Source organism: Mirounga leonina, unplaced genomic scaffold (assembly GCF_011800145.1).
Source record: "Mirounga leonina isolate KUSES-001 unplaced genomic scaffold, KU_Mleo_1.0 Mir_84, whole genome shotgun sequence".
NCBI classification, from domain to species: domain Eukaryota; kingdom Metazoa; phylum Chordata; class Mammalia; order Carnivora; family Phocidae; genus Mirounga; species Mirounga leonina.
Window position 1 is genome coordinate 2,076,061 of NW_023270827.1, and position 27,318 is coordinate 2,103,378.

The 27,318-nt window shown below is 40.9% G+C and overlaps 1 protein-coding gene across 1 annotated transcript in view; it reads right to left on the bottom strand.

Moving 5' to 3' along the window:
• The window catches only part of LOC118002891 (neuronal PAS domain-containing protein 3), a gene marked incomplete at its 5' end in the record, with an annotated part of 725,448 nt that overhangs the window by 49,454 nt on the left and 648,676 nt on the right, over positions 1-27,318 (bottom strand). Inside the window, one exon of the mRNA XM_034993502.1 lies at positions 13,124-13,242. Within this exon, the coding sequence (XP_034849393.1) occupies positions 13,124-13,242 (119 nt within the window). The remainder of the gene's footprint in view (positions 1-13,123; positions 13,243-27,318) is intronic.

The following is a 27,318-nucleotide window of genomic DNA, read 5'->3' on the forward strand; positions in this document are numbered from 1 at the left end:
GTAGGGCATGTCTATTCTTTAAGAGCTGGCTAAAATGATGCTGTCTTGGAGAAGCTCTCCTGTTCTACCAGACAGAATTATTTACTTCATTCCGTTGCCCTTGGAACATATCTCTACTATAGCATACATTTCTTTGTGTGTCTGCCTCAGTCTGGACTCTGTCCTCTGGACCAAGGACTCTGTTTTATCCATCTTTGTCTTCCCAGTACCTAGTACAGTGTGTATTTACACAACAGGCACACAATCAGTATTGACCGCATGATTGAGTGAAATCAATTCCTAAATACTTTGAACAAAAGGTGATGCTGAAGAATGAAAGCTAGAGATCATTTTTGGTTACAATGGACTTTTCTTTTGATTTTCCAGTTTATTATGATCTGATAAAGCTTGTTTTTGAAAAAGTTTCCATTATGGGGATGTAAAGCTTTGGGGGAAAACCACATTCTGAAACTCTAGTTGGAACAATTAAGATTAGTTATTTCATATTAGTCTGGAAGGAACTGAAGTAGATAAGCTCTAGGGTCAGCATATGCCTTGTTCAGCTTTCTTTAAAGGCATGGGGAGTAATAAAGCTTTCCATTTTATCTTCAGTGAAATAATACTGCTGAAATATCACCTCATTTTTGATGTCAGTGATGATTTCTTCTTACCTCCATGATGTCAAAAGGGAATTATTATTATTAGAATGACAGATTACTAATGATGCTATAAAAAAAAAAAGAGGAATAGCCGAAATCATTATAACCCAAACATCCAACATATCCCTTCTTTTCTGAGCCTCACTGTTGGGTACCGTGAACAGAGTCACTCTGTGATCTTGCAGCTGTGTAAAAATTATTCTAAGCAGGAAGTAAATCAAGAGCAGGTGCCTATGAATTTTCACTCACAGAGCACCATCCTTTTAAAGTTTTTAGAACTGGATGGCATGATTAGGAGGTATGATTTATGTATGCAGGAGGGAAGAGCTTCTTTGGGGGGTCCAAATGTCTCGTGAGCTGTTGTGGAACACTTCCACTGCTGCCTTCCCAAGAGGAGACCCGTGTGGAAAGGAGGACTGGATGAGGGGCCTCCCCAGCCTTAGGCTTCTGTCAGCACTCTATGGGAGAGGGGCAGTATGGTCTAGTGGTTCCGGGCTATACTCCCTTTCCACCTACTGACTTGGCTTGCTGTCAGTTCATGTTGACCTCTAAGTTTTAATTCACTGTGGATAACCTAAGGGCTCTCTGCTTGAGAACACAGACATATTGGGCACTGCCACTTTTGTGTCTTAAAGATCAAATCCACAGAACCTAACATTCCTCCACCGCACCAAGGTGCCTGGGATCTGGCTACTTGGGTCCTCAGCCCACCTGTATCATTTTCCAGATCTTTCCAGTGGAAAGAGAGGGAAAAAAATACTGTTTCAAAGGGAAGATAGCTTATAACCAAAACAACAATTCAAGAATAAGAATGCTTTCCATTTCCATGATACCTTCCTTTGAAGGATTTGACAATTATAATATTGTTAATTCCATTCAGCATTAAAGAACATGTTACCTAGGACTCAACCTGCAGGGCTATTTCAGGTAGGTTAAAAATTGCAGTTCCTTTCAACTGGAAACTTACAACCATTTCAGACAACGCTGACAGAGATGTTCATCATTAAACCAATTGTAAAAAAAAAAAAAATTAAAGGGGAAGATAGATGAGTCTAATAAGAACATAAAATGTGTGTTATGTGGCATAAAAAGAGGGGTGAGTACATATTGTGTTGAGTTGAGTAAAGAAAAACAATTTGTCACTGCTCATGGAATAAGGCAAGAGAGTTACTCTCAAAGCACCATTTTATTCTTGTGTTCAACTTGGGATCTCACTTGATTGCTCAGTGTAGTCTATTCGTAGTGTCTACAGAGGACAAGGTACAAAAGTTCATCTAAGAATTACAGAACCTTCCCCAGACCTCTTCTCCCTTGTGGCAAGGATTTGGTTAAATGTTTCCCTGAATATTTCAGGTTCTCAAACCAGCACTGGCTATGAGTCAATATGGCAGCTCTTGGTAACTCTGGGTGGCCTTTGTGAGAACTTCCTGGCAGCTTTAACTGCTCTCTTCCCAGGAATGAAGCTGCTCCAGATTAGGCAGACTTTTCTATTCCATTCCACCTGAGAGTCCCAAGGGGTTTTCACCCTATTGTAGAGAGTAGAGCTAGAGGGGATGCAATCTCAACCAGCAAATGACTAAAGAACACTGCAGGCAAATCCAATTGTTTCCTTTGTTTCCACCAAGGAAACAGGAGCCCAGAATAATCAGTCTATTTGTCCAATGTTGCATAGCAAGCAAACAGCAATGTGCTGGCGTGGGATGAAATTTTCTGACACCCCTCACCAGGTGTGCCCCTAGTAAGCCACTCTGTTTTCATGACTTCTACAAGGAGTCATGAGTTTGAAGGACATTTGACAAGGGGCTGTTGAGGACTGTTAAATATATTCAGAACTACCAAGTAATAATCAAGTGACTCTTGATTGTGCTTCCAGAGTTCTAGCCACTAGAATTGGGTACAAGTGGGGTACAAGTTAAATACATGTTGATTTTTAAAAAACTGAATACGAGAGCATGAAAAAGATGTCATAGAATATGTCAACCATGAGTACAGCCTTTTTAAAAGAAAAAGGAAGAAACCTTCAGCTTGTCTTCCTGGCAATAGGGCCTGGAAACTCAAAAAGTGATATAATTCCAGTGGCTTCATATTCTCATCTCTAAATCCCCTTTAAAGGAACTAGCACCATGACCCAAAGAAGCAATATATTCTAGTCTTCATACAAATAATGACCGGTATTTACAAGTTCATTCATTTTTAAACGAATGTTTATTGAATTCCTATTATGTCACCGAAACTCTTGTGGGAGCTTAAAGCTTACACTGTGATGGGGAGACAAATTATATACAGATAAATTTATGACATTGTGTTAAGTGCTATGAAGAACAATAAGGCAGCAGGATAAAGCAGATGATGGGGTACAGAAGGTGTGCTTGAGCTATTTTAGATGGGGTGGTGAGGGAAGCGACACTAGGGCAGAAATCTGAATGAAATGCAGGTGTGACCCATGGGAATATCTGAGGACAACCTATACTCCAGGGAGAATAAAAAGAAGGTACAGAAGCCCTGCTGAAATGGAGGTATAAATACTGCTATCGGTCCAGCAATAGCTTATACGGATTGGTTCTCTAAACCATTTCCATCAATGATGCTTCCAATATGGTAACCTGGAGATATCCATTGTCCACTGGTAGTTCAGAAGACCCCCACACCCACAGTAGCAGAGGGTTGAGAAATGCTAGTACAGATGATTCTTTTGTTTAAGTAAGAGTCTTGTAACTCAAAGCACTTTGCAAGGGCCATTCTTTTAGTCTGATGGTGGAGGGCATTCCTAGAGCGATAGGAAAGATGGGACTAGTTCTTTGTCCCCCAGGAAGTCACAACATGAGAAGACAGAAACTCCAGAATCCTGGCTATTTTCCCTTATTTGGAATGAGGCAACACAATTCCTTCTAGAATGTTGTATAGTAGCTCTGAGGTGCAGGTTGGGTTCAAGCCACAGCAGTAGTTTCCCTTCCCCTGAGGGTTCAATTTATGTGTATGCAGATACTTTAGCCAAACCACGGAGCCTTATGGACTACAGGAGCCTAGAATCTCCATTTATCCCAGAGATCAACAACATCAAATTGGCCCTTCCTCTACTTTACTTCTTGCATTAAAGGGCTATATTAGTCTTGCCATGAGGCTAAATCAATTCCAAGGAAAACCATGTGGTATGTGCTTCTTTTGTTAAAGGGACAGATGACATATTTCAGTCATATTTTGTCTCTTAAAATCAAATCAATATTCAGGACCCTTAATCAGGGAGAAATTTCCCAGAAATAAATGCATTTTCTATATTCAGAAGAAATCATTTATTATTCCAGAGCTCATATAACTTCCAGGAGATAATCCGAAATATTATTGATGACTTACTATTTTCCACAGTTACAGGTGCATGAGCAGAAGTTAAGACTTTGGACTGTCTAGATCAACGCACAGTACAAGTTCCATAAACATTAAACCTCACATCTGGACATGTATTGCATGCTTACTATGGGGTCAGGCATTGCGATAGTACTTTCTCTCTATCATGTCACTTTATTTTACAGTACCCTCACGAAGGAGGTTCTACTGGGACTTTCCAAGAGAAGGAACAGATGCTTAAAAAAGTTAAACAATTTACTTTAAGAGTCAGAAATGACAGGACTAAGTCCAAATCCCCGGCTCTCTGACATCATAGCCTCTGTGCTTAATCACCATCCAGTAGGGTGGTTTTCAAGTAACGGAGGTCAAACAGAGTAAGGTATTTAGAAGCCCCTGAAATCTGTACGGAGTGACACATCTGCTACTTCAGACCACTGGAGCAAGAGGTGACTTTAGGGAAACAGCAATGGAGGGCCTTGGCTGGTGCTGTTAGGGCATTTCTCACATCGAGTGCTGGGTCCAAAAAGCGATCGGCTGTGTTTGCATTGACTTCTTAGTTCTTCACATTATATCTTTTTTTCCTTTTAAAACTTTTTTATTGGGCCAAAATCTCATAATAATGAGATTATATTTTAAAAAATTATCAGATTGAGAATACATTTATAGGGACATTGATGATAATTCTGAAGGGCATTAGTTCAAGACATTAGATACAGAAAGGGTTGTTAATTTCTGCATCAAAGATTTCATTTTGAAAATGGTCATCACTTTCATTATTCTTAGCTACCAAAGGCTCAGAAAGCCAACCTGGAAAGATCTCGCATTAGTCAAAGAAGGGATGCTCTTACTTCTCCTGCCTTCTTTCTAAAATCCGTATGATGAAATATGAAGTACCTGTAAGTTAGCAACGTACTTGGGCTGCAGTTATTGACATACTTAGAATTTACAGTCGCTTCACAGAATGGCTAGTGATTATGCCTCTAGTTGGTAAAATAGCTAGCTGATTAGTCCCGGCAGAAATGACATATCCCAAGCTAGAACTACTGTCATGCCTTGGTAATGGGAAATAAATTCTTTAAGATCAGAAACAATGTCAGTTGTATTTAAAATGACACTGGAATCCACATTGTAATGGGCAATTGTGCAGAGGTGAGCAGGGAGTAAAAAGAGATAATAGGATTTTAAAAATTTGATTTTATTGGTTCTCTCCTCTATTTGCATTTTTCATCAGGATAACCTCCGCCTGTAAGTTCTACCCTGGACATTTTTTTCTCCTTCAATTTGTTCTGGGTGTCTGGGTTGATTGAAAGGCAATAAATGCGTAGTCTTTGGAAGCCTGAATGGGTTGACAGAATTTTTGGTCTCTCTGAAAAGTCATCTATTGATTTGACAAGACAGTTACATTTTGTGCAGTTTGGAATACTGTAGTCATCATTTCAAAACAACACAAAGCCAAAGCAAAGGCTTCAGGAGAAGTACCGATATGTCTGGACATCTGGAACATCTCTGAATCTCAGATTGGGGAAAACATCCAGATGGCACCTAGTCTGTCCACAATTGACTAGGAGGAGGAGGACTCCTAATTGATAAGTTTAGTGTATGCTCTTAGACATCTCCAGAGAAGGACCACTACCACATTGTCCCTCACATTAGTGCTAGGCTTACCTCTAAGATATACTTCTTCTGGTACCATTAAAATTCACTGCATACAGTTACCCTCTTGGGCAAAGAGACCTCCTTATAATAACACTTCATTTATTTTTAGCCATCTTTGAGAAATCATGGAGTTGTATAGGAAGGCAGGATATCAGCAATATTGGCCTAATTTTCAGAAAGATAGAGCCTCAAAATGTTAATATCCAGAAAAATATTCTTTAAAGATGACTTAATAGAAAGAAAATGGTAAATGGCCAAATGCCAATATGAAGTCAGGATGAATGGGTGATGTTAAAATGACTCAACTTTTTGTTTTCTGAAAGGAATCCTCAACTGATGGTCCAAGGGAACGTTGTGGATGTGGTACATTCTGATTTTAGTAAGGCACTGGTAAAGATGAACAATATCCTGGCAGGCAAGATAAAGGAATGTGAGCCAGATCACAGTATGGTCATTGGGTTTATAGGTATTCCAATGGTCACATCTAAAAGACACAGATGTTAAGTAGCAGGGTCTCTAGTGATGTGTTAGATGGTTCGGTACTGTCAGCATTTTCATTGCTATCACAGAAAAAAAGAGAACGTGCAATTTAATTCAACTAACATGTCTTGAGTGGCAACAACATGCAGGGTACTGTGCTGAGGAAAGAGGAAAGAAAGTAGAATAAGAAATCACCCGGTATCCAATGTGGTATATTGGAAAGAAGAAGGCATTTGAATCAGAAGATCTGGATATTTCTCTGTTTCATTATTTACCATCTATGTGACCTTAGACAAGTCAATTCATATTTCTATGCCTCAGTTTAACCTATCTTCAAGTTGGGAAAATAGGGATAATTACCTAAAAGAATTATTGTGAGTTTCGTATGAAATTATATGACAGTACTTCATAAAAAGGAGAGAAGATGCTTAGTTGAGCATGTGCTATCTCACTTGACCTGTAGGAAACTTCTTCAGGTTATGTATTATTATAACTTCATTTTACAGGTGAGAAAACTGAGGCACAGAGAGCTTAAATAAAATCTTAATGCTATTCTAGTACAGAGGAGGAGGGAATAGGTGCATCAAGGAAGATGAAAAAAGAAGTGATATTTGAGTGGTGCCATATTGGTTGTGTAAGAATTTTCCAGGTGCAAGTGTGGCAGAAAGGCATTTTAGGAAAAGAAAAAGCATGGTCAAAAGCATAGCAGTGTGAATGTGCAGATATACTTCAGGAAAGATAAATGGACAGATTTTGCTAGACCATTGGTAATAATAGCTCCAGAAAAGAATGATGGAGACGGTGGTAGAAAAGGTAAGCTAGGACCAGTTTCTTGATCATGTTGACACTAGGAACCACTGACGACTTAGGAGCAGATACAAAGTAAAGATCACTGAGGCTTTGGGAAGATATTCCAGGGAGAAGGGTGCAGAATGGAATGGAGAAGCAAAATTTTCTGGGAGGTAATTTGGGAATTTCTCTCAAGAGATCCAGAGACAGGCTTTAAGCTAGAGTATCACAAATAGAGGTAGGTGGATTCAACCAGTTTTGGTGGCACATTGAAGGGGCAGGTGATCAAGAGAGAGAGGTTGATATCTTAGTTATTGTGGATTTTATCAGCAAAGCAAACCAAGAACTAAAATTCCAGATGATTGAACTTGTGAGTAATAATTCCCTTCTAGTTTGCTATCGTCTTGAGAGTTGTCAATATACACATTCAATTAAGAATACATTGCATAAAAAAAAAGAACAGATGGTGACAGAACCCCCCCCCCCCCAAAAGAATACATTACATATGAAAAGCCTTCAACTTTAAAATTGATCTAGCTCTGATTCTGACATTGAAATCCTGGTGATGCAACTTGCACACCTAAATGAATAGGAGGAAAAGGAGGCCCATTTACCACTGAAAATAACTCTTCACTACAGATGTCATTCTTTAATATTAGGTATCATTTTTATAAAAAATGTTTTCGGAGAAATACCTTTTCAGAAGATTATCTCTATCTGCATAAGGGGGTCAAAATGTAAATCTAGGTTTTGTACTTTTGCAGTCTAGGAGTTGATGTTTTTTGCAACAGGACTTCAATATGTATTAACACAAAATGAATAAATGGCAAGGAGAAATGAGTAGGAAGGAAGAGGCTATTGTAATTTTGGTGAAATACAGTCTGGAAGGTGTACTCATTTGTTTTTTTTGTTTTTTTTTTTTTAAAGATTTTATTTATTTATTTGACAGAGACAGAGATAGCGAGAGCAGGAACACAAGCAGCGGGAGTGGGAGAGGGAGAAACAGGCTTCCCCCTGAGGAGGGAGCCCGATGTGGGACTCGATCCCAGGACCCTGGGATCATGACCTGAGCTGAAGGCAGACGCTTAATGACTGAGCCACCCAGGCGCCCCTCATTTGGTTTTTTAATAAGTACACCAAAGATGTCCTCCTACTAAATAAGGTTCTGTAACCTAAGATCACTGGGTTCACCTCAGGGATTCAAGAACTTCCTGATGCAAAATGAATTTACCTTGGGAGAGGCTCTACAGATTTAATCAAATCATTAATGGGATTTATGACACCCCAAATAAAACAAATTACTAGGAAAATTAGGGGAGTGCCTTTTCCAATAGAACAGATAGAACCATGAACTTGAAAAAAACGAACAAGTTCTAATTTAAAAGGCATCTCTGTGTTTAGGGAAGGTAAAGAAGAATTTGCTTTAGCTAATTAGCACACTCTCATTTTTTGCTTTTGTTACTTCCTGTCTAAATACAGGTATTCTTAGAGCTGAGGTACATCAGCAGTCCTAATAAGCTAATGAACCTACAAATTATTTTCTCTATTACCTAAGCTTTCTGACTCTTTATATCATAACGAGCCCAGACTGGTTATAGAAATCATTTAGTTGGACACTTAGCTACAGGCAAATCCATACCCAAATCATCCCAGATGGGGACTGTTTTTTTTTTTTGTTGTTGTTGTTGTTTGTTTTGGGAAGAATCGGGAGTGCCCCCTTGCTCCCTCAGTAATCTGTTCCTATATGTCCTAGCAGGACCCCTTGGCATGGGAGGGTTTTCACCTCTGTGGTGAGTTGAGAGACATTCTCAGCGTTCTATAAACATGACAGAGATTTTCTCTCTTTGTCTCTGTTTCCCAGCCCAGGATGCTCCGCTCTGCAGTCAGAGTTAGGACATCATCATGTGTGTGGATAAAAACTCCAGAAATGACAGTGGTGCTGGTGGGCATTTAAGAGTAGATTAGAAAACTGACAGTCCCAGGCTAACAGAAACTATCCTCCAAAGACAGGAGCTAAGGAGGCGACCCAATTAGTCTTTACTTCTCTAATTTCCCTGATTACATATCTCCTTTTACCCCCTGTGCTATACCTAGTAAGTTCCCCCAGACATAGACCTAATCAAGAAGGCAGAATATTGATGCAATGCAATTTAAAGGAGAGCTGTGTTACGCTAAGATATGTGGCCAACAATGGGACCCAAACAAGAAGAAACCCCTGAGGCATAAAAAGTGGCTGGTCCAGATAACGTGCTACTGTGGATCTCAAAGCAAATGAGGACAGAGACAAGTGAATGTCAGCTCACGGCTGGGAAACTTCATTGGCAAGAGGGCAACTTTCCCGGGGCCCGGGGCGTGCAAGCAACAGCAACTTATACCACACTCTCTACTTGAATTTGCGGAATCAGAGTAGCACTTCTTTGGCTAGAGTTCTTGGTCGTGGGTTCCTGGGTGGGTGTTAAAAATCCCTAGAAAGGAAGGTAAATCCCTGCAAATCTCCATAAAGGAAGGCTGTGGGACGTGCTGAGCCACAAGAGAAGGTCTTAAACAGGCCAGAGATTTTTCTTTTAAAAAAATTGAGATGAACTTTCTGTATGTTGAGGTCCAGCTCATGCTGAGCTCTTCTTTGGACTCTATCTGCTAAGCAGTGAAGCAGAGGGTGGAGAGGGCAGACTCTGGAGCCTAACTGCCTGGTCAGTCTTGCCTCTTCAGTAGCTACTTAAGAGCTATGTGAACGCAGGCAAAGTACTAAGTCCATTAGAGCTCAGCTTCACCACCTGCAAAATGGGCACGACGATGGTATGTAAAGTTTGAAGAATGCCTGGCACAGAGGAAGGTTTTTTTTTTAATGTTTTATTTATTTATTCACGAGAGTCAGAGAGACAGAGAGGCAGAGGCAGAGGGAGAAGCAGGCTCCCCGCCTAGCAGGGAGCCCGATGCAGGACTCGATCCCAGGACCCTGGGATCATGACCTGAGCCGAAGGCAGATGCTTAACCATCTGAGCCACCCAGGCACCCACAGAGGAAGTTTTTAAACATTGCATGGGTTAGATCAAATAAGTATGAAGTGTTGGGCAGAGTACCTGTCAGAGAGTCAGTGTTCGACAGGTCTTACTTTTGCCGGCATTATTACTGTCAGTGATAATAACAACATTAAAGAAAGAGTGGCAGCTAAGGTGATGGACAAGGTCAGAAAAGTGTATGTGCCAAGGTCACAGGAAAAATGGGGAGAAGTATTGTGGCCTACACTGGGCATGGCTTAACATGTTGGAGCTTTATGGAAAAAGAAAGCAGCAAACAATGGTGATAAATTAAGAGGAATATTGGGAGTGTGTGGTGAAATTATCATCGCTGTTTCTTTTTATTTGTGCTTATTGTGTGGTGGTGGGGTGATTACCAGTTTTATTTGAATGTTTTATAAGCTGTTAGATTTATTTACTGAGAATGAACAGATAAATAGGGATGTTATTCAGCTGTGTCATGTCATGGGCTCCCATCAGCTCTTCCACTGACTTGCAGACAAGGTTAATTAAGGAGGCAGGGGCATCATGGAGGAGGAGGGGTAGAACTGGATCTGTAGGACGATTCATCTCATTGGGGGAAGAGTAGATGAATCAACTCTCGTGTTCGCAGTCCTGGGGAGGGAGGTAAGGTATTGGATGGAGACTTTCGTGATGTCTTCAGAAAGACATACCAGCAGGATACGTCAGAGGAGTATGATCGCCTCAACATTCTAGGATTTGACGGAAATAGGAATAACTCCTCTTTTCTAATCCTGGATGTTCACGGTTGTACTTTTTCATATTTTGTTTCTCGAGGGTGCCTTCTTACAGCAAGGTGTCTTTAATCCTAAGCCCAAGGAGCTCTGCCAACACTGTTCTTCCACGTTTCCGTGGTGGTCTGTTCTCATTTACCTCTCACAGGTGACATGTCACCTCCTCAGGGAGACCTTCTATGACTTTCCTATCTCAAGTGGCACCCCCCCCAGCCACCCTCACATAATCTTGCTTTACTCTCAGCATAGTAGTGTAGCCTAATGGTTCAGTGCACGGGGTGTAAGACCAGGCTCCCAGAGTTCAAACCCCAGCTCTGTCCCTTCAATGTGTGAAGCTGGGTATGCTAATTAAACCCAGCCTTAGTTTCTTCACCTGTAAAGTGGAAACAATGAGCACTTTTTTCTTCTGGGACTGTTGTGAGGGCTAATGCATGCATGCCACACCATGCCCAGCATATTGTAATAGTCTACTACAGTAGTCCCTATTGTTTTGGACTTCATTGCTGTCTGATATCACCTTCTTCATTTATTGTTATTGACTGTCTCCCACTGTTGAATCTAAGTACCACGGAAGCATGGACTTTTTATTGTTTAATGCTGGGTTACAGGATCTAGAACAGGCTCCAGAGTAGGAACTCAAGAGAAATTCATTGAATGAATAATCTATTAATATTGAAGAAATGAGCTTGTCCAATTTCAGGCCACACAGCAAAAGCAGCTGTCCTGAGCTGACCGAATGACAACACAGAAAGGACGCAAGCTCTTTGCTAGGGGTCTCTTGCCTAGACTGAAATACAAACTATTTCTCTACTTGGACAGCCCACTTTTTTTGTAGATTCAAAATTGTGCAGGACTTCATGATCTCTCATTGGTCATGTGAAAGCAGTAGTTTTTTATTCAAAAAATTAAATCAATGATACTGAAGTATACTAAATATTGCTTTGTCAAACTATACTTCACCTCCCCCACCCTTCCTCCCTCCTGAGACATGCCCCCTACAAACCAGTAAAAACCACTAAAAATGATGAATGGACACTAACAGACAGAACACAGGTGAAAGGAAGCCCTACGGCTCCTAAAAACTGGAAGGCCAAGACTGCTACCATTTGCTTGCATTACAATGATTCTAACCACTCTACCTACAGTTTGCTTCCAGAATTCCAAACTTGCTCCTGCTACACACTCTGTAACTCATAAATGTCTTGGGTTCAGTAAGGCAGGAAAAATCAAAATAATCCGAAGGATAGAGTCGGGATTTTTTTCCTCCACCATATCCCTTTGTAACGGGCCTCTGTAGGGTAAAGCTCCTGCAGGCGGAGCTGCCTGGTGCCTCTCCTTTGCTTCAAACCCTGTTAAAGGTTAAGCATGTTCCCCATGTGCCCTTCAGACGGGTAGGACAGCTAAAGGTCGTTCATGGAAGGGCCTGCTTCCCTACCTCCTTCCTTTTTCTCTCTGAAGAATTCATGTCAAAGAAAGTACCTGACTCTGACTCTGGCAGCCGCTGGTTTCTGATGACTTATATATGGTTTTTAAGCGCAATGCTAATGACTCTTAAGCATCCCTGACAATGCTACAGTAACCCTAAAGAACTGAGCTATCAGGCGCTCTCAACTCGAAAACTGGAAAAGGTTATGCCGGCCACATCTCTCGTACATTCGGTTGCTGCGTGTCCTCCCGCATTTAGTAAATATTGTTTGGGAGACCGGTTAGTGTCTTGTAAAATTGATAAGATTCAGGTTACCAAAGGCATTTCATAAATTTCATAGGTCTTAATTTATGTTGCTATAGTAACTGAAATGTTAGAATTCCCCGAGATTAGGAGGCTTTTGTATCCTTACCCTTAAAATGATAATAATGTAGATTATGACTCCAGACGTGGTCTTTGCTGTTGTGGGGAAACATGTGCTTTGTATGTTGAGTATTCTGTGGATGCTAAGGTATGATTGAATGTGCAATAATTGTAATTTCAACCAAGATTCCTGATGCCCAACCTGATTTTCTTATTTGCGTATATGAGTCTTGGTGGCCAAGAGGTTAGTAAAATGGACAGTCTTTCTCTAAAGAGAAAGGGGGAATTTGAAGGGAGAAGCGGAATTCTTACAAGTAGCCGTTCTAGAATGCTCATCTTAAGGACTGATATGAATTTGGTTCACCTACCCCATCAAAGGGAATTTCTAGCAAGTGCTGAAGACCTTGGTGCATTATTAACAAGTGTTTTAAGAAAAGACACTCTATTGAGGGATTTAGTGCCTCAGCAACATCTGAAGTGAGAATGAGAGGTGTAATGAAACCCGTACCTTGAGACAGGAAAATAACTAAGAACCTGATGGGCGGCTCAAGGTCACAGGCGTTAATTATATGGACCCAAAGCAGCTGGGAAACAGGATGCAAATGACCTAGGATTGACCTGAGACAGAAATATGTCCCTTCCCAGAGCCCAGCTTACCTTATATCCTGATGATTTGATGTGCACGCCGCGTTTGGTCAGAGTAGATTTCATTCGGATGAAAAAGGAACGCTCAAGGGTGTTGTCAGTGGTTAGCAGACTGGGGCTGGTTGACTCCACTGAAGAATACAAAAATATATACACACATGATTTAGATGTCTACACAGCCCCTCACAGCTACTGCTCAGGTGCAATCCTTGAGTTCACTAAAAATAAATGACTGATGGGTGCTAAGAGTGTAGTAATCAATTTACCTCATTTAGAAAATGTTTACTTTGCAGAAAATAAAAAAGAAAAATTAATGAATCCAAAGTAACTCCATTCCAGTTTCTGACAGAAGCTTTTCAGGCCTCTTAACTTCCAGCAGCTCGCCAAGTAGGGTCTAAAGTAAGTAAGGGCAGCACATCTCGAGACTTGGCAGGTGCACATGCACGGAATAGTCATGAGAAAGGAAGGCACCATAGATGTAAGGAATCAACCAAGACTGAGGCAGACAGGCTCCTGATGAAGAGTACAATCACTTGCTCTTTGTTCTCCCTGCAAATCCCTTCTTGTAACATTTGCCCCCTGGGCAGTTCTGAGGACCATGAAACTGTATCCTGGCCGGGATCCTTGCCCTCCTGAGTTGGTCTCCTTTGTTGTGGGGAATAAGAAAGCATAGAGTCTTCTCAATTGACTCATGATAGAGGGCTGAGAGTGGGATGTATAGACAGAAAGGAATAAAAACCACCAACAATATCAACTGTCCACGGCTGTTTCTAATGGCAGCTTGCCCTCCGCCCCCATTGGAACAGGATATTAACAAATAATAGTCTCCTCTCTTAAGCAAGACAGTTACTCTTTCCCTTCATACACTTTGAGACTAAGTGGAACACTTCTTTACTTCTGAAACTTAAAATGGTAGTGTGCAGTCTTGTTGATCTAAAAACACCTTTCGGCAAACAGGCCACACGGCCACATAATATGGCCACATCTTCTAAGGAATTTTGTCAATTTAAGTGTTTTCCTGCAAAGAAATTAATTTTGGCATTTTTAAGCCTAATCGATACTGTCTAATTTTGCTCTTCTAGAATAGTACTCTAAAGTTTAAACAATTTTTCTGAGTCTCAAATTAAAAAAAAATATGTCCAACAACAAACAGGCTTTGTTTTGAGAAACCTAGCACTAATTTTCTCAGGGGTGGAGGTATAGAAATCTGTGTCACAAAGGGACTTGTCAGAATTAAGCATATATGAAAATAGTTATTAAAACACAAAGAAAAATAGGAAAAACAAGCTTTTGAACTTTAAGAAACGTATTCCATCTATTTCTAAGGGAAAGAAATGCCTATTTTTTACATGAAACTTGATGCTCAGATGAAAGAATAGAAGCTCCTATAATAACAGAAACCTTACTGTTTGTGGACTATAGCTTTTCTTGTATCATTCCTGTCTAACTAAGACTGTATTTTCCTATGTTTGTGGCACTTCTGTTCTGGGGAGAGGGAGCCACTGACAAGTGTCCCTTTCTTATGTGTTTCTCTTAAGATTTTCTTTTCTTTCTTTCTTTCTTTTTTTTTTTTTGTTTTAGAGAGCATGGATCTGATGTCATTTTAAATGTACAGCTTTTTATCACTCGAGGGAAAAGCAGAGCCATGTTATATTTAGTACTTTCATTTCTTCTGATTAAATATGAATTACTATGAAATTTTTCTCATCATCTAACACGCCATAATACGCCAACAGCTTTTTAATACACTATATAAGCACAAACTTCTGCTCTAAGAGTTTAATTTGCCCCTCTAATCCAATCACATCAACCTTATTTCTCTTATCAGAGATTCCCATTTTGAATTAAATGAGCTCATTAGTTTTAATCAAAAGCAGAGAGATCAAAACTTAAACGTAAATGCTTTAGATCAGAACTGTCAGTCAGCCGTGCAGTTCTATTTTACTAAAACACAAGATCAGAGACCCTTAGAACCAATTTTTTTCTCGTAAGGGATGCCGAGAGCTTGAAGATGCTATATCCTTTATTTATTTTTTTTCCCTCCCTTTCCCAAGGACAGATTATACATTTAAGGTTAGACTTCATTTATAGCAGTTTTTCATCCTGGTGGAAATGGAAAAGTATGCCAATCTACTGTTGTCCCTTTCACATTTATTGGCACTGGTCCTCAGAGACTTGAACTAACAGGAAGCCATCAGAATCCACACCACAAACTCGGCCTTAAAAATTCAGCTCTGTGCAGCAAGATCGTGTTTGCAATAGCTGAGGAAAAATGAAACTTCCCGCAGAAGTGAGATGTATTTCAGGGCCAGGGTGCTGGGGTACCCTGACCCCAGGAGGAAGGAACTGGCTCACTGCAGAAGAGTGAATAATTCAGGCATCATTAGAAACTATTGTTTTCAGGACGTAAAATTGCAGAGTACAACACTTCGTGGGCACGGCAGAGACCGCAGCACGGCTGCTTCCCACTGGGTGACAAGCTCTGTCTGAGCTGTGGGGGCCGAACATGGTGTCCTGCGCTGACTGAGGCCCTGCACACAGCACCCCCCCAACCCCCCGTGTGTTACAACGGCAATTGCCTAAACATACAGGGGTGGCGGTAATTAAACCCAGGACAACTGGTGTGAGAGGAATGCTAAGGTCAGGTTTTGCTCCGTTGACACTGAGATTTAAGATCTAAACTGGTCTTCAAGCTTTATTTCCAACCATGGGGGAATGGGGAATTGGGCAGAAAGTGAGGGGGCAACTTAGACCAGAGTTTGATTTCTGATAAAGAGTTCCCTTTTCATTGACATTTCCCTTTTCGTATGACTTTCTAGTTCTGAGGACGGGGCAGGAGTAACATGGCACTCTGTCCCTTTCAAGGGGACACGGAACAAACCCGTTGGCCTTGGCCGTGCTTCCTCCAAGGGCTAGCAAATACACGCTGGTTATCCCATTCTGACAATGGCGTCTCTCATGTGAAAGATGAGCTATCCGCAGGTGACAGGTAAGAGCAGCAGCTTTCCAAGAGAAGCTTTCTGAGCGTCTCAGGTGAGAAGCACGGTTTTGATGAAGGTTCTGTGGGGAGAGAGCATGGCCTTGGTGATGTGCAACATGTCTGTGGCATTGAATAGAGACTGTGTGTGTACACGTGTGTGCAGATATGGATGTGTGTCTATGGGGGGGTGAAGAGGACAGCGTGGCGAGAGAGGTGTCCTTAAGACTGGTGCCCTATAAAGACGGTGGGACCAGTCAACATCAAAGAAGCATTTTAGAGTGCTTTCTAGAGATCAGATGCTTTCCTGTCAGCTTTTTGAGGCAGGCCATGATTGCTGCATGCTCTGATAAGAAATTTGGGATTCAGAGAAGCTCTATCCGGTGCCAGAGACAGAGGAGAAATTTATGGGTAAAACTGGATTAAGTGGTCAAAGCCCAGATAGGGCCAGTTTTGACCCATGAATTATAAACGAGGAGCTGGAAAACAAAACACAAATGAGACCCACACAACTCAAAGTTAGATAAAGAAATATACTCTCTTTTGCTGAATCTCAAGGGCCTCAACTTTTTAATAAATCTAAATTATCTCAGCTCTTGAAATGTCAGTTTTTGCATATTTTGTAAAATTTACAGAACAATTTATAGCAAAGTTGTAATAATTTTTATGTTGGCAAATGCCACCATAATGTGAAATCGTATCTGCGTTATTTCACATTTGTTTATGAATCCCTGACTAGCATTGTAGTTGCTGCTTCCTTATTACTATGTAGGGGCAGGAGGTGAGGGGGGAGTTGGAGGAGGGAGAGGAGGTAGCTGAGAACCATCTAGTTTTACTGGCTAATCCTAGGGCCAGGTCCCCCTGAACACTTTCAGTATTCTTTCCAGGGTCTCTGTAAATAGAGGAGGCCCCAGCATAAAGAGGGTCTTTCTTTCTCATACACTACAAATGTTTTCAGTGCAACCTCATGTCAGAACTCTCCAGCTGCCACCAAATCCTGATGTAGTAGGGAAGGAAAAGAAAAATTAAGTTTTGAGAAAACGAGGTTGCTCCTCAATTGTGAACAAAGTATTTTTCCTTTTGAAGGGGAAGTGGATTGGGCTATGTTGCTAACATATGAAGTTAAATATACTCTTTTCCTATTTCATTGCCTAAATGAATCTTTCCTTTTTCAGAGGTTCTGTACACACAGGACAAACCAAAGTGCAAATAACCAAAATGACTTTCACAAGACAAGGGAAGACATGTTGGTTCATTTTGCAATTACCTCGATGAAGCCAAATTGTTTCATTGTCATATTCTGTTAGCTTTGTTAGATACTGATGTATTTTAGGACTTTAGAATGAGTATGTGACAAACGATTTCTTTCCTTAACAAAAGTTTTCCTGCGCTTCCTCAGCCACCTGGAAGTTATCTATGGTCATATGGCTTTCCGTGGTCAAGGAAATGTGAGCCAAAGTCATGTGTCGCTTTCGGGTGGAATCTTCAAAAAGAGCCAGTCTCTTACTAGAAAGAGGTCCTCTCTCTTTCCTCTGCCATAGTGACTATCGACATTTCAGATGGTGACTGCTCTATCAGCCTGGGTGTTGGAATGAAGATAGTGTGGGACAGAACCCACAGCTGACCCTCACAGAAATAAATTTTTGTTATAATTTCAGAATGGTTTTTTATGACAGCCTAACTTAGCCCATACTGATGGGATACAAATACTCTATCTTTATTATATAATGAGAGTCTGTGTTGTCCAAGCCTTCCAGCTAGTCACTGGCAGCACACAGATACGACATATGTTTGTCTGACTCCAGAGGTCATGATGTGGCCAAATACTGTTGTTATAGTTATTTATATCCTCATTTTATCTCTTATGCTAGGTATTCCAGGGCATCAAGGCTGACACAGGTCTAATTTGCATCCCCTTTACCACCTACCATGGTTCCTTGTTTCCCAGAGCAAAAATTATACATACATGCACCTAAATACATATATGATTTACATATGTCTAATATATTCAAGAGCTAATATTCATTAAATGTTGACTTCAATGTAAAAAGATCTTCCCAACCTAGTTTCCCAATAGTAGGACAAACATGGCAAGTAAATCTTGTCTCACAGATGGTATCCCAGCAGATTTTATGTTTACCCAGGATGACAAGTGGGGTCATTTAAAAATGCCAAAATTGTTCAATATTCCTCCTTCCAAAAGGCAGAGTCTATTTTCTCTCCCCTTGAGTGTAGACTTGGTGACTTACTTCTAATAAATAGCACATGGTGGAATTGGCGGGATATGACTCAGTCATGGCAGGGAGAGTGGCTTCTTTTTTGCTCTCTCCTGGGTCATTCCCTCTGATGGAAGCCATCTGCCATGCTGTGGACACTTGCACAACCTGGTGGAGAGGCCAGCGTCACAAGGAACGGAGGCTTCCTAGTGAGTCATGGTCACACGAGTGAGCTTAAAAGGGGACCCTCCTGCCCCAGTCAAGTCTTCAGATGACTATGCTCTGACTGATATTTTCATCGTAACCTCAGGAAAGACCCTGAGCTAGAACTACTCAGATTAACTGCTACTGGATTCCTGACCCATAGAAAATATGTGAGATAGCTTTAAGCAAAATATTTGGGGTGATTTGTTACACAATGATAACTAACCATAATATCCACATTGACCCTCTTTTTGGAAAAATTACAGTCTTGTCTCGGCATGTGACAACATGGGTAAAACTCCTGTAATAGTGAGAAGGAACGCACTGCCCACAGTGCCAGTAGCCCGTGAATTCACATACGCAAGAAACACTACCTGCAATGCTGATTTTTGTAAGCAGAGTTTATGTTTTCAAAGGTAAATGCTCAATTGATTTTTTAAAATGTGCGATTTGTAAAAGGTGCTATCAACACTGTCATCTACAAGATTGGGAGATCTGGAAAGGCAGGCCTGATGTCTTGCTTGTCTCTTGTTATATCTATTCCCTGCTCTCCTCCTGCTTCCCTTATCCCCTGTCCCACACCCCAGGACCCGCAAGTGCCCATGATGGTGTTTCACATAAGTTGTCACTCAGTGTGCGTGCGGAATAAACTAACAGTCAGTCAGATGCTTTCTTTTAAGAATTATTATCCCCTTTACCCCTGCCATGCCATGCTCACAGAACACCTTGGCCCAAGACTTGGTGTTTTGTTGTTGTTTGTTTGTTTTTGGGGTGAGGGAATCATATGACTTCTCCTTGTATTCATCTCTAAGGCAGCATGTTCTGCAAAAGGTTACTTTGAGTCATGGACCAGTGGTTTGGTAGTTAAAAAAGGATGGGTCTGATTTCCCCCAGAATTAGAGAATACTTTGTTCTCTTTTGGAGAGTTGGCCTCCATCTCACTGGCCTGTCCTTTACCACGTGCCGGGCAACTCTGCAGGGGAGGACAGGCTTTAGTAGACTAGCCTGAGATCCTTGGCCATGGGGGCAAGGCAGTGCCCACCATTTCTGTGAACACATGGTGCACCACCCTTTGGATGTCATGCAAATGCAGTTCCAGCCAGGGCGCTCTGGCTCAGCACTCAGCCCCTATCAGCTTCGGGGCTTGCTCTGGAGTACGACAAAAAAAAAAAAAAAACAAAAAAAAAACAAAACCCAAAAAACCCCCACAAAAAAACAAAAAACAAAAACAAAAAACCCCCCTGAATTTATTTAAGCCTCATTAAGGCTGATTCCTGCTCCCACTCAGTTGTGAGTCTTCAGCTTTGTTTAGAAACTTGTGAATCATTAACTGAAACTCTAGAGCATAGGTGTGAAAATAATTGTGGTTCAATAATGATGTAATAAACTTTTTTCAAAGTCACATTAAGAATAATCCGCCAAAAAAAAAAAAAAAGGAGAAAAATAATAATCTGCCAACCATGCCACCTGTCAGCACACTCTCTGGCAGTGTCTGCCTGCCCGGGATGAGAATCATAATGCATAAGGTTGCCTTTCAGGTTTCCTGTGCCTGGCAGGGGTTGCCGCTTGGTGAGGCTGTCCCCTGAGGGGGAGGACAGCATTCAGACGGCACCTGCAGCTCCGCACTTGGTGTGTGGATGACACCACTCTGGGCGAAGAGACACAGTGTCAGAGTCAAGCTGCTACCAGTGGGTGTTTCTGTACACAGCTACTAAGCCACAGGAAAGTTCAAGGGGAAAATCCGGGTAGTGTAAAGATAGCCTTTGAGAGTATATGACGTCCAACGTGACCCATTCTGCTGCAGGCTCTGCACTCCCAAGAACATGCCATATGAATACTGCAAGCAAGTGTTTTAAATCTTACTGGAGATGCCCTATAAATGTTGCCACTTGAGGGATCTATTCTGGGAGAGAAATATGGCATGTCCTCCCAGGATGCCGTTGGATTCCATTACCAATATTGCGTATGGGATCAAGTGTGGCAATGCTTTTATCACGACTATAAAGTGGTTATGAGCCAATTCCTCATATAAAACATACTCAGTAACATTGAGGCTTTCCCCCCTTTTCTGTTTCTTTCTTTTATTTCCTTCCTTTCTTTTCTCTCTTTTCCCCTTTTTTTTTAAACAACAAACATGATGTCAGACAAAGGGCATCAGGACTTGGTCTTTTGTAGTACAAAACAAAATAACAATACATAAACACCTTTGTGAAGGCAGCTCAAAACCCCATGTTTTCTATTAAAAAGTCATGTTCAATCTTCGCTGTTGATAGAACCGAATAGCTAACACAGAGAACATTGTATATCAGAAAGGTCAATAGTTATTATGAGCTACAAATATATTTTTTTCCATCCTTCAGGCTGTTTAGCGCATATCACAGCATGAGCAGCTGTCTTCTTTAATGCTTTTAAAATTAGAATCCCAAAGAGGAAGAAAAAATTATGGTTGCAATGATTGCTCTTTGCTTTTGTAAGTTTACTTTAATATACTATTTTATATACATGAATCTTCCGTGCAGCCTATCCATGGGGCAGGCGCCGGTTGCCAGGACCGAGTTGAACTGCCATGTTTATTTTCTTGGCATTCTGGCCAAATCTCCATTTCGGGAGCAGATGTTGTCGACATACTATATTTTAAAAAGGAGTTATATAGAGGAGTCTGGCTACAGAGGCGCTTGCAAACACACACATATGCATTCTGCTTTTTCACTGCTTTAAAGCTCTGTGACTAACTACAACAATGCCATGTGATGAGAAACAGCTATGCAGCCCTGGCTGAAAAATCGGGTGGTGGTTTGAGCCATTGATACACAAACTCTCTCTCTTCAAGTGCAGGCCTATGGGCTGGGAGCACATCTCTTCAGGTTTTAAAGGTTGATCTTTTGCCTGTCCCTAGAACTTTCTGCCCTTACTCAACACATGACCCTAAAAGACAAGATGAGGTTTTAAAGTAGCACATGTAAGCACTTGTCAGATGTTTTAATAGAGCTCACTTAGTCTTTGTTCAGTTATTTAAATACTTACTGAGTATCTACAATGAGCTGGAGCCATTTGTAAATGTAAGTGCTTACATTTTGGAGAAGGGGACATAGGCAGTAACTTCTGGCGGTGATGAATGCTATAAAGAAGTGCAATGCGGAGTGAGGGGCTGGAGAGCGAGGGGGTGATGGTTGGTTGGGTGGATGCAGGGGCCTCACTGATGGGAGGGCTTTGGAGAAGACCTGAAGTCACGTTGATAAGTGGGTGAAGATACCACGCACACCTCACATTGTAACTTTAGGACTTCGGACTGGTAAAAGGCTTTATAGAAAACTATTACTTGGATAGGTATGTACTAGTGACCAATTCTAGATGTTACCTTTTGTGCTTTTTTTTTTTTTGGTCCAAAATTAAAATAAGTGCTATACTAAAGACAGATAATTTAACCTGTAGGAAACTGAGGGAGGAGTTAATGGACATAATCGTCCAGAGCATTCAGTGCCTCGCAAATGTACCTACCGGTACTGTCCATTCTTTGGGCAACTCCAGAGGGAGGAGCTTCAGGACAGAAGGGGGAGAAAGACTGAGTAAATAAATAAATGACCTTCTTCTCTTTGGTGAGTTTTGGTAATGAAAATAAAGAGACCTGAGCATGTTTACTGATCAAGAGGTGTGTACACTGGAAATGGTAATTGAAGAATTTAAATCTTAAGGGACATTTAATCCGTGACTGAGAAAGCCTCTGAAATGAGGGAGAAGGAAAAAAAGGAGGATGTGAGAGAGAAAAGAGAGAGGGGGGAGACAGAGAGGAGTATGATGGGAATGGCCTTGAACAACTTAATTTCAGTAGAGGACATGGGAGAAGGAGAGGATTTTGAAAGTGAAAGCAGCTACCTAGCAGCCCAAGTGGGCAAAGCAACTAGGACTGATAGAAAATAAGTAATAAGACTGCACAGTGGCTGGAAGTTGCTTAATTTTAAGAGCACTAATTTTCTAGGGTACCCTAATAACAATGGCTTTGTGGTCTTTCAAGGTAATGCTCAGGATCATGAACTTCTCCCAGGGATGGGAGCTGGCACAGTGGGAATAAAAAAAGTCCGTAGAGTGAGGGATTGCCAAGGGTTAAAAACGAGCAAGTGAAAGTGACAGAGTGATGGGCTGGGGAAGAGAAAAGGGTGATGGGGCAGCGGGGTGGTGACCTGGGGGAGGCAGCCAGGAAGGGGGCTTTGTTCAGAAAGGATTTGTGAAAACCCTGTTGATGGCTTTTAGATAAGTTTATGTTCTCTCTCTCTCGATTCTGTGTTCACAGGAAAGTTGGAAAATATGAAAGAGTAAACCAGAAAATAAAAAATTATCTCTATAACCTTAACACTCAGTTACAGTCACTATTAAAACTAATGCTTTGTTGCACTCTTATTTACTATTTATTTATATACTTATTTCACAATTGGGACCATACCTGTGTCTCCTGCATTTTTTAATGTCAGTCATAGCTCAGTGTGTGATAATAGTAGTATTATTAGACACCGCTCGGGGAATAAAAGGATATTGGGGCTCTTGGTGGCAAATCAGCTTAAAAAAAAAAACAAATCAGAAATGAGAGTATCTGCATTTGCCCGTATGAGTATCACTTCAAACATACTATTTTTACATGGCTATGTAATGTTCCATTGCTTGGTGACGAATTTCTTTGAAATTAATCTTGCTTCAACTTTCTTATTATTTCTTAGGGTGGATTTCTAGAAGTGGTATTACTAGGTCAAAGAACATGAGCTTTCTTTTTTTTTCATAGATTTTTTTTTTTTTATTCATTTGAGACACAGAGATACAGAGAGAGAGAGCATGAGCAGGGGCAGGGGGAGAGGCAGAGGGAGAGGGAGAAGCAGGCTCCCCACTGAGCCAGGAGCCGGACAGGGCTCCATCCCAGGACCCTGGGATCATGTCCCGAGCCGAAGGCAGACGCTTAACCATCTGAACCACCCAGGCGCCCCATCTTTTTTTTTTTTTTTCTTAAAAAAGCTAATGTGTACAAATTGATTCTGTGTACCACTTTGCAGAAAAGTTATGCTTTATCAATTTACATATTATCAACAGTGTTTGATGGTGTTCATATTGATTGCCCTCTTAAAATATTTGTTCTCACTTGATAAAAAAACATTAAATTAGCAGAAGATTCAGAGAAGATACTTTACTGGGGTCTTCCTGAAAAGCAGTATGTAAAAACATCTCACATGTTTAATTTGCATCTCTATTTCTAATGAAGATGAATGATGTTTTAATCCATATTTATTGGCCATGTGAATCTTTTTCAGTGAATCCTACATTTATGTCCTCTGTTTTCCACTAGAGGTTTTAGTATCTTTCATATCAATTTGAATGAGATAGTTACCTTTATTAAGGATATTATATTTTTTAAATACTTACTTATTTTAGAGAGGGGGTGAGGGCAGAGGGAGAGAGAGAGTCTTAAGCAGACTCCGTGCTGAGCACAGAGCCCAACAGAGCTCGATCCCATGACCCTGAGATCAAGACCTGAGCCGAAACCAAGAGTCAGATGCCTAACCAATCGCGCCACCCAGGTGCCCCAAGGATATTATTTTTGACATACTTCTTGTAAATATTTTCCCATTTGTTTGCCTTTCCTGTTTGTAATGTGCCCTGATACATGTTTTTAAATTTTATATCGAGAAGTCTATATGTTTTTTCCTTTGTGACTTCTTTTTGTTACACTTCTATCTTAGAAAGGTTTTCTCCTTTTTTTACACAGATGTTGGGCATGTTAAGAATGAAGCATGGTTGGGCGCCTGGGTGGCTCAGTTGGTTAAGCGACTGCCTTTGGCTCGGGTCATGATCCTGGAGTCCTGGGATCGAGTCCCACATCGGGCTCCCGGCTCGGCGGGGAGCCTGCTTCTCCCTCTGACACTATCCCCTTTCATGCTGTTTCTCTCTCTCTCTCTCTCAAATAAATAAATAAAATCTTAAAAAAAAAAAAGAATGAAGCATGGTTAAAAGTCAAAGGATGGCTCTGCCAATAGGTGGCTAAAGGCAAGTCAAAGAACGAGCGTTTCGAGCTGTGGCAGTCAGGGAAGTGTGTGGAGTAGCTATTCATCCTGGAAACTGTCATTTGGGCATCTGTTGCCTCCTTGAGGAGACTGCTGCACAGGAAGACTGCAGAGGACGTGTGGACGCCATTGAGGACAGTAGGTGAGTGATGTGGCTGTTGAGAGATGATGGCACTGAGAGCAGGTAATGAAGACCTTTTTTATTTTTTTAAGAGGAAATTCTGAAGTGATGGTATTGGGGGAAACGGTACAGAAGTGGCAGTGGAAACGAAGTATGATGGCCACTCCTCTTTCACGTTGGGAGACTCAGAAGCATGGGAATCATGGTGTCTAGAGGATTTCAAGAGTGGTGGCCTCCAAGAGAGAAAGGTTTTAAATAAGAATGAAGAGGCAGAAGTGGGGCTTGTGGAAAAGGTGGTGGCTTTAGCACAGTTTACTCCTCATTAGGGTTCCCAAATAAAATATGGGAAACCTTATTTAATTTGAATTTCAAATAAACAATGACTGGTGTTTTTAGTGTGACCCAAACATTGCATATACATTTCAAATTTAACCGAGAATCCTGTATTTTTATTAGCGAGATCTGGCCACTCTGCCCCTAGAAGGGGGAGGAAGGGTTTTGCATGGGAGCTGTCATGTGATTAACAGGAATGAAGACTGGAGAAGTTTAGAAGATTGGCCTGAGATACATTTGTTTGACAGAGAGAAAGTTCTAAAAGGTTGAAAGTTTCCCCTGGAGAATGTTCGAGAACTAAGCAATGATTGAAAATTCAAGTGAATGTTGGTATAAATATGTGGCTTTTTTGAAATTTGCCTTCCCAGAGATGGGGTCTAGCACAATGGCCATTTTTAAAAACTGAAGTGTAACTGACATACAGTATCCCATTAGTTTCAGGTGAATCATCATACTGATTTGTTATGAAATGATCCCCAGTATAAGTCTAGTTACCATCTGTCACCATACAAAGTTATTACAATATTATTGACTATATTCCCTATGTTGTACTTTTCATCCTCATGACTTACTCTATGACTGGAAGACTGCACCTGTTAACCCCCTTCATGTTGTGCCTTCTCTCCAACCCTCCCTGGTCTGGTAACCAATGGTTTGTTTTTTGTGCCTATGAATCTGTTTCTGTTTTGTTTTGATTGTTTTTACACATAAGCCAAATCATATGGTAGTTGTCTTTCTTTGACTTATTTTGTTTAGTAAAACACCCTCTAGGTCTATCCATGCTGTTGCAAATGGTGAGATTCTATTCTTTTTTTATGGCTGAATAATATTCCTGTGTGTGTGTGTGTGTGTGTGTGTGAGAGAGAGAGAGAGAGAGAGACAACTTCTTTATTCATTCATGTAAAGGTGGATACTTGGGTTGCTTCCATACCTTGGCTATCGTAAATAATGCCGCAGTGAACATAGGGGTGCATATCTCTCTCCAAATTGGTATTTTCATTTTATTTAGATAAATACCCAGCTGCAGAATCATAGGTAGTTTTATTTTTAATCCTTTGAGGAACTTCCATACTGTTTTCCAGGGTGGCTGCACCAGCTTGCATTCCCACCAACAGTTCCAAGGGTTCCCTTTTCTCCACATCTTCACCAACACTTGTTATTTTTTGTCTTTTTGATTTTAGCCATTCTGACAGGTGTGAGGTGATATCTCATTGTGGTTTTGATTTGTATTTTCCTGATGATGACTGGTGTTGAACACTTCTCATGTGCCCATTGGCCATCTGGATGTCTTCTCTGAAAAAATGTCTATTCAAGAGCTCTGCCTATTTTTTTAATTAGGTTGTTTGTTTTTATAATAAGTTGTGTGAGTTCTTTATATATTTTGGATATTAACCCCTTATTGGAAGTAGCCAGTTTTTATTTTCGTGTGTGTGTGTGAGTGTTCTGGGGATAGAGGAGAGCCTGTGTTGGCAGGTCTCCGCAAATGTCTCCTGAGTCAGTATCTTCTGCTCATTTATTATTTTTTATCATATAGGAGAAATTTGAGCAGCTAGAATTTGTTGGTTTCATTATGGCTTTAGTCCAGCATGTCTTGAAGTGGTTATTTTTCAAAATGTTTTCAGTTAGAAAAGTACTATATTAAATCCATCATTAAGAAAGGATTGAGGGGCGCCTGGGTGGCTCAGTTGTTAAGCGTCTGCCTTTGGCTCAGGTCGTGATCCCAGGGTCCTGGGATCGAGCCCCGCATTGGGCTCCCTGCTCTGCGGGAAGCCTGCTTCTCCCTCTCCCACTCCCACTCTTGTGTTCCCTCTCTGGCTGTGTCTCTCTCTGTCAAATAAATAAAATCTTAAAAAAAAAAAAAAAAAAGAAAGGATTGAGGCTTATTGGAGAATATTCTAGTAATATTATTTATACTTGTAATTTAGGGGAGCCAGAAGTGGGAGATAGCCCAGTAATTATCTATAGCTTACTTTGCTAATGAATATCTATCTTGACATCTTAAAATTGAGCAAATTTTCCTTTTACTCATGATCCCAGTAAGTTTCAATGACCACTGCTCCATCTTAGTACCTAAACAAAGTCTTCTAATCCTTTGGCAGAAGTAACCCTGCTTTACTGTGAGGAAGACAGGGCTTCATCATTATAACTTTGGTCAGCTGATAGATGTGTAGGCCTCATAATATATGTGTCGGCATCATTTCCATATCTGAACTCGGTGTTCGGTCATTTGTGTATTTTCTTCAAGGCTATGCATAATCTTCCCAAGTGGTGGGGATAAAAAAGCAGACATTTTTTAATGACTCCATTTACATAGT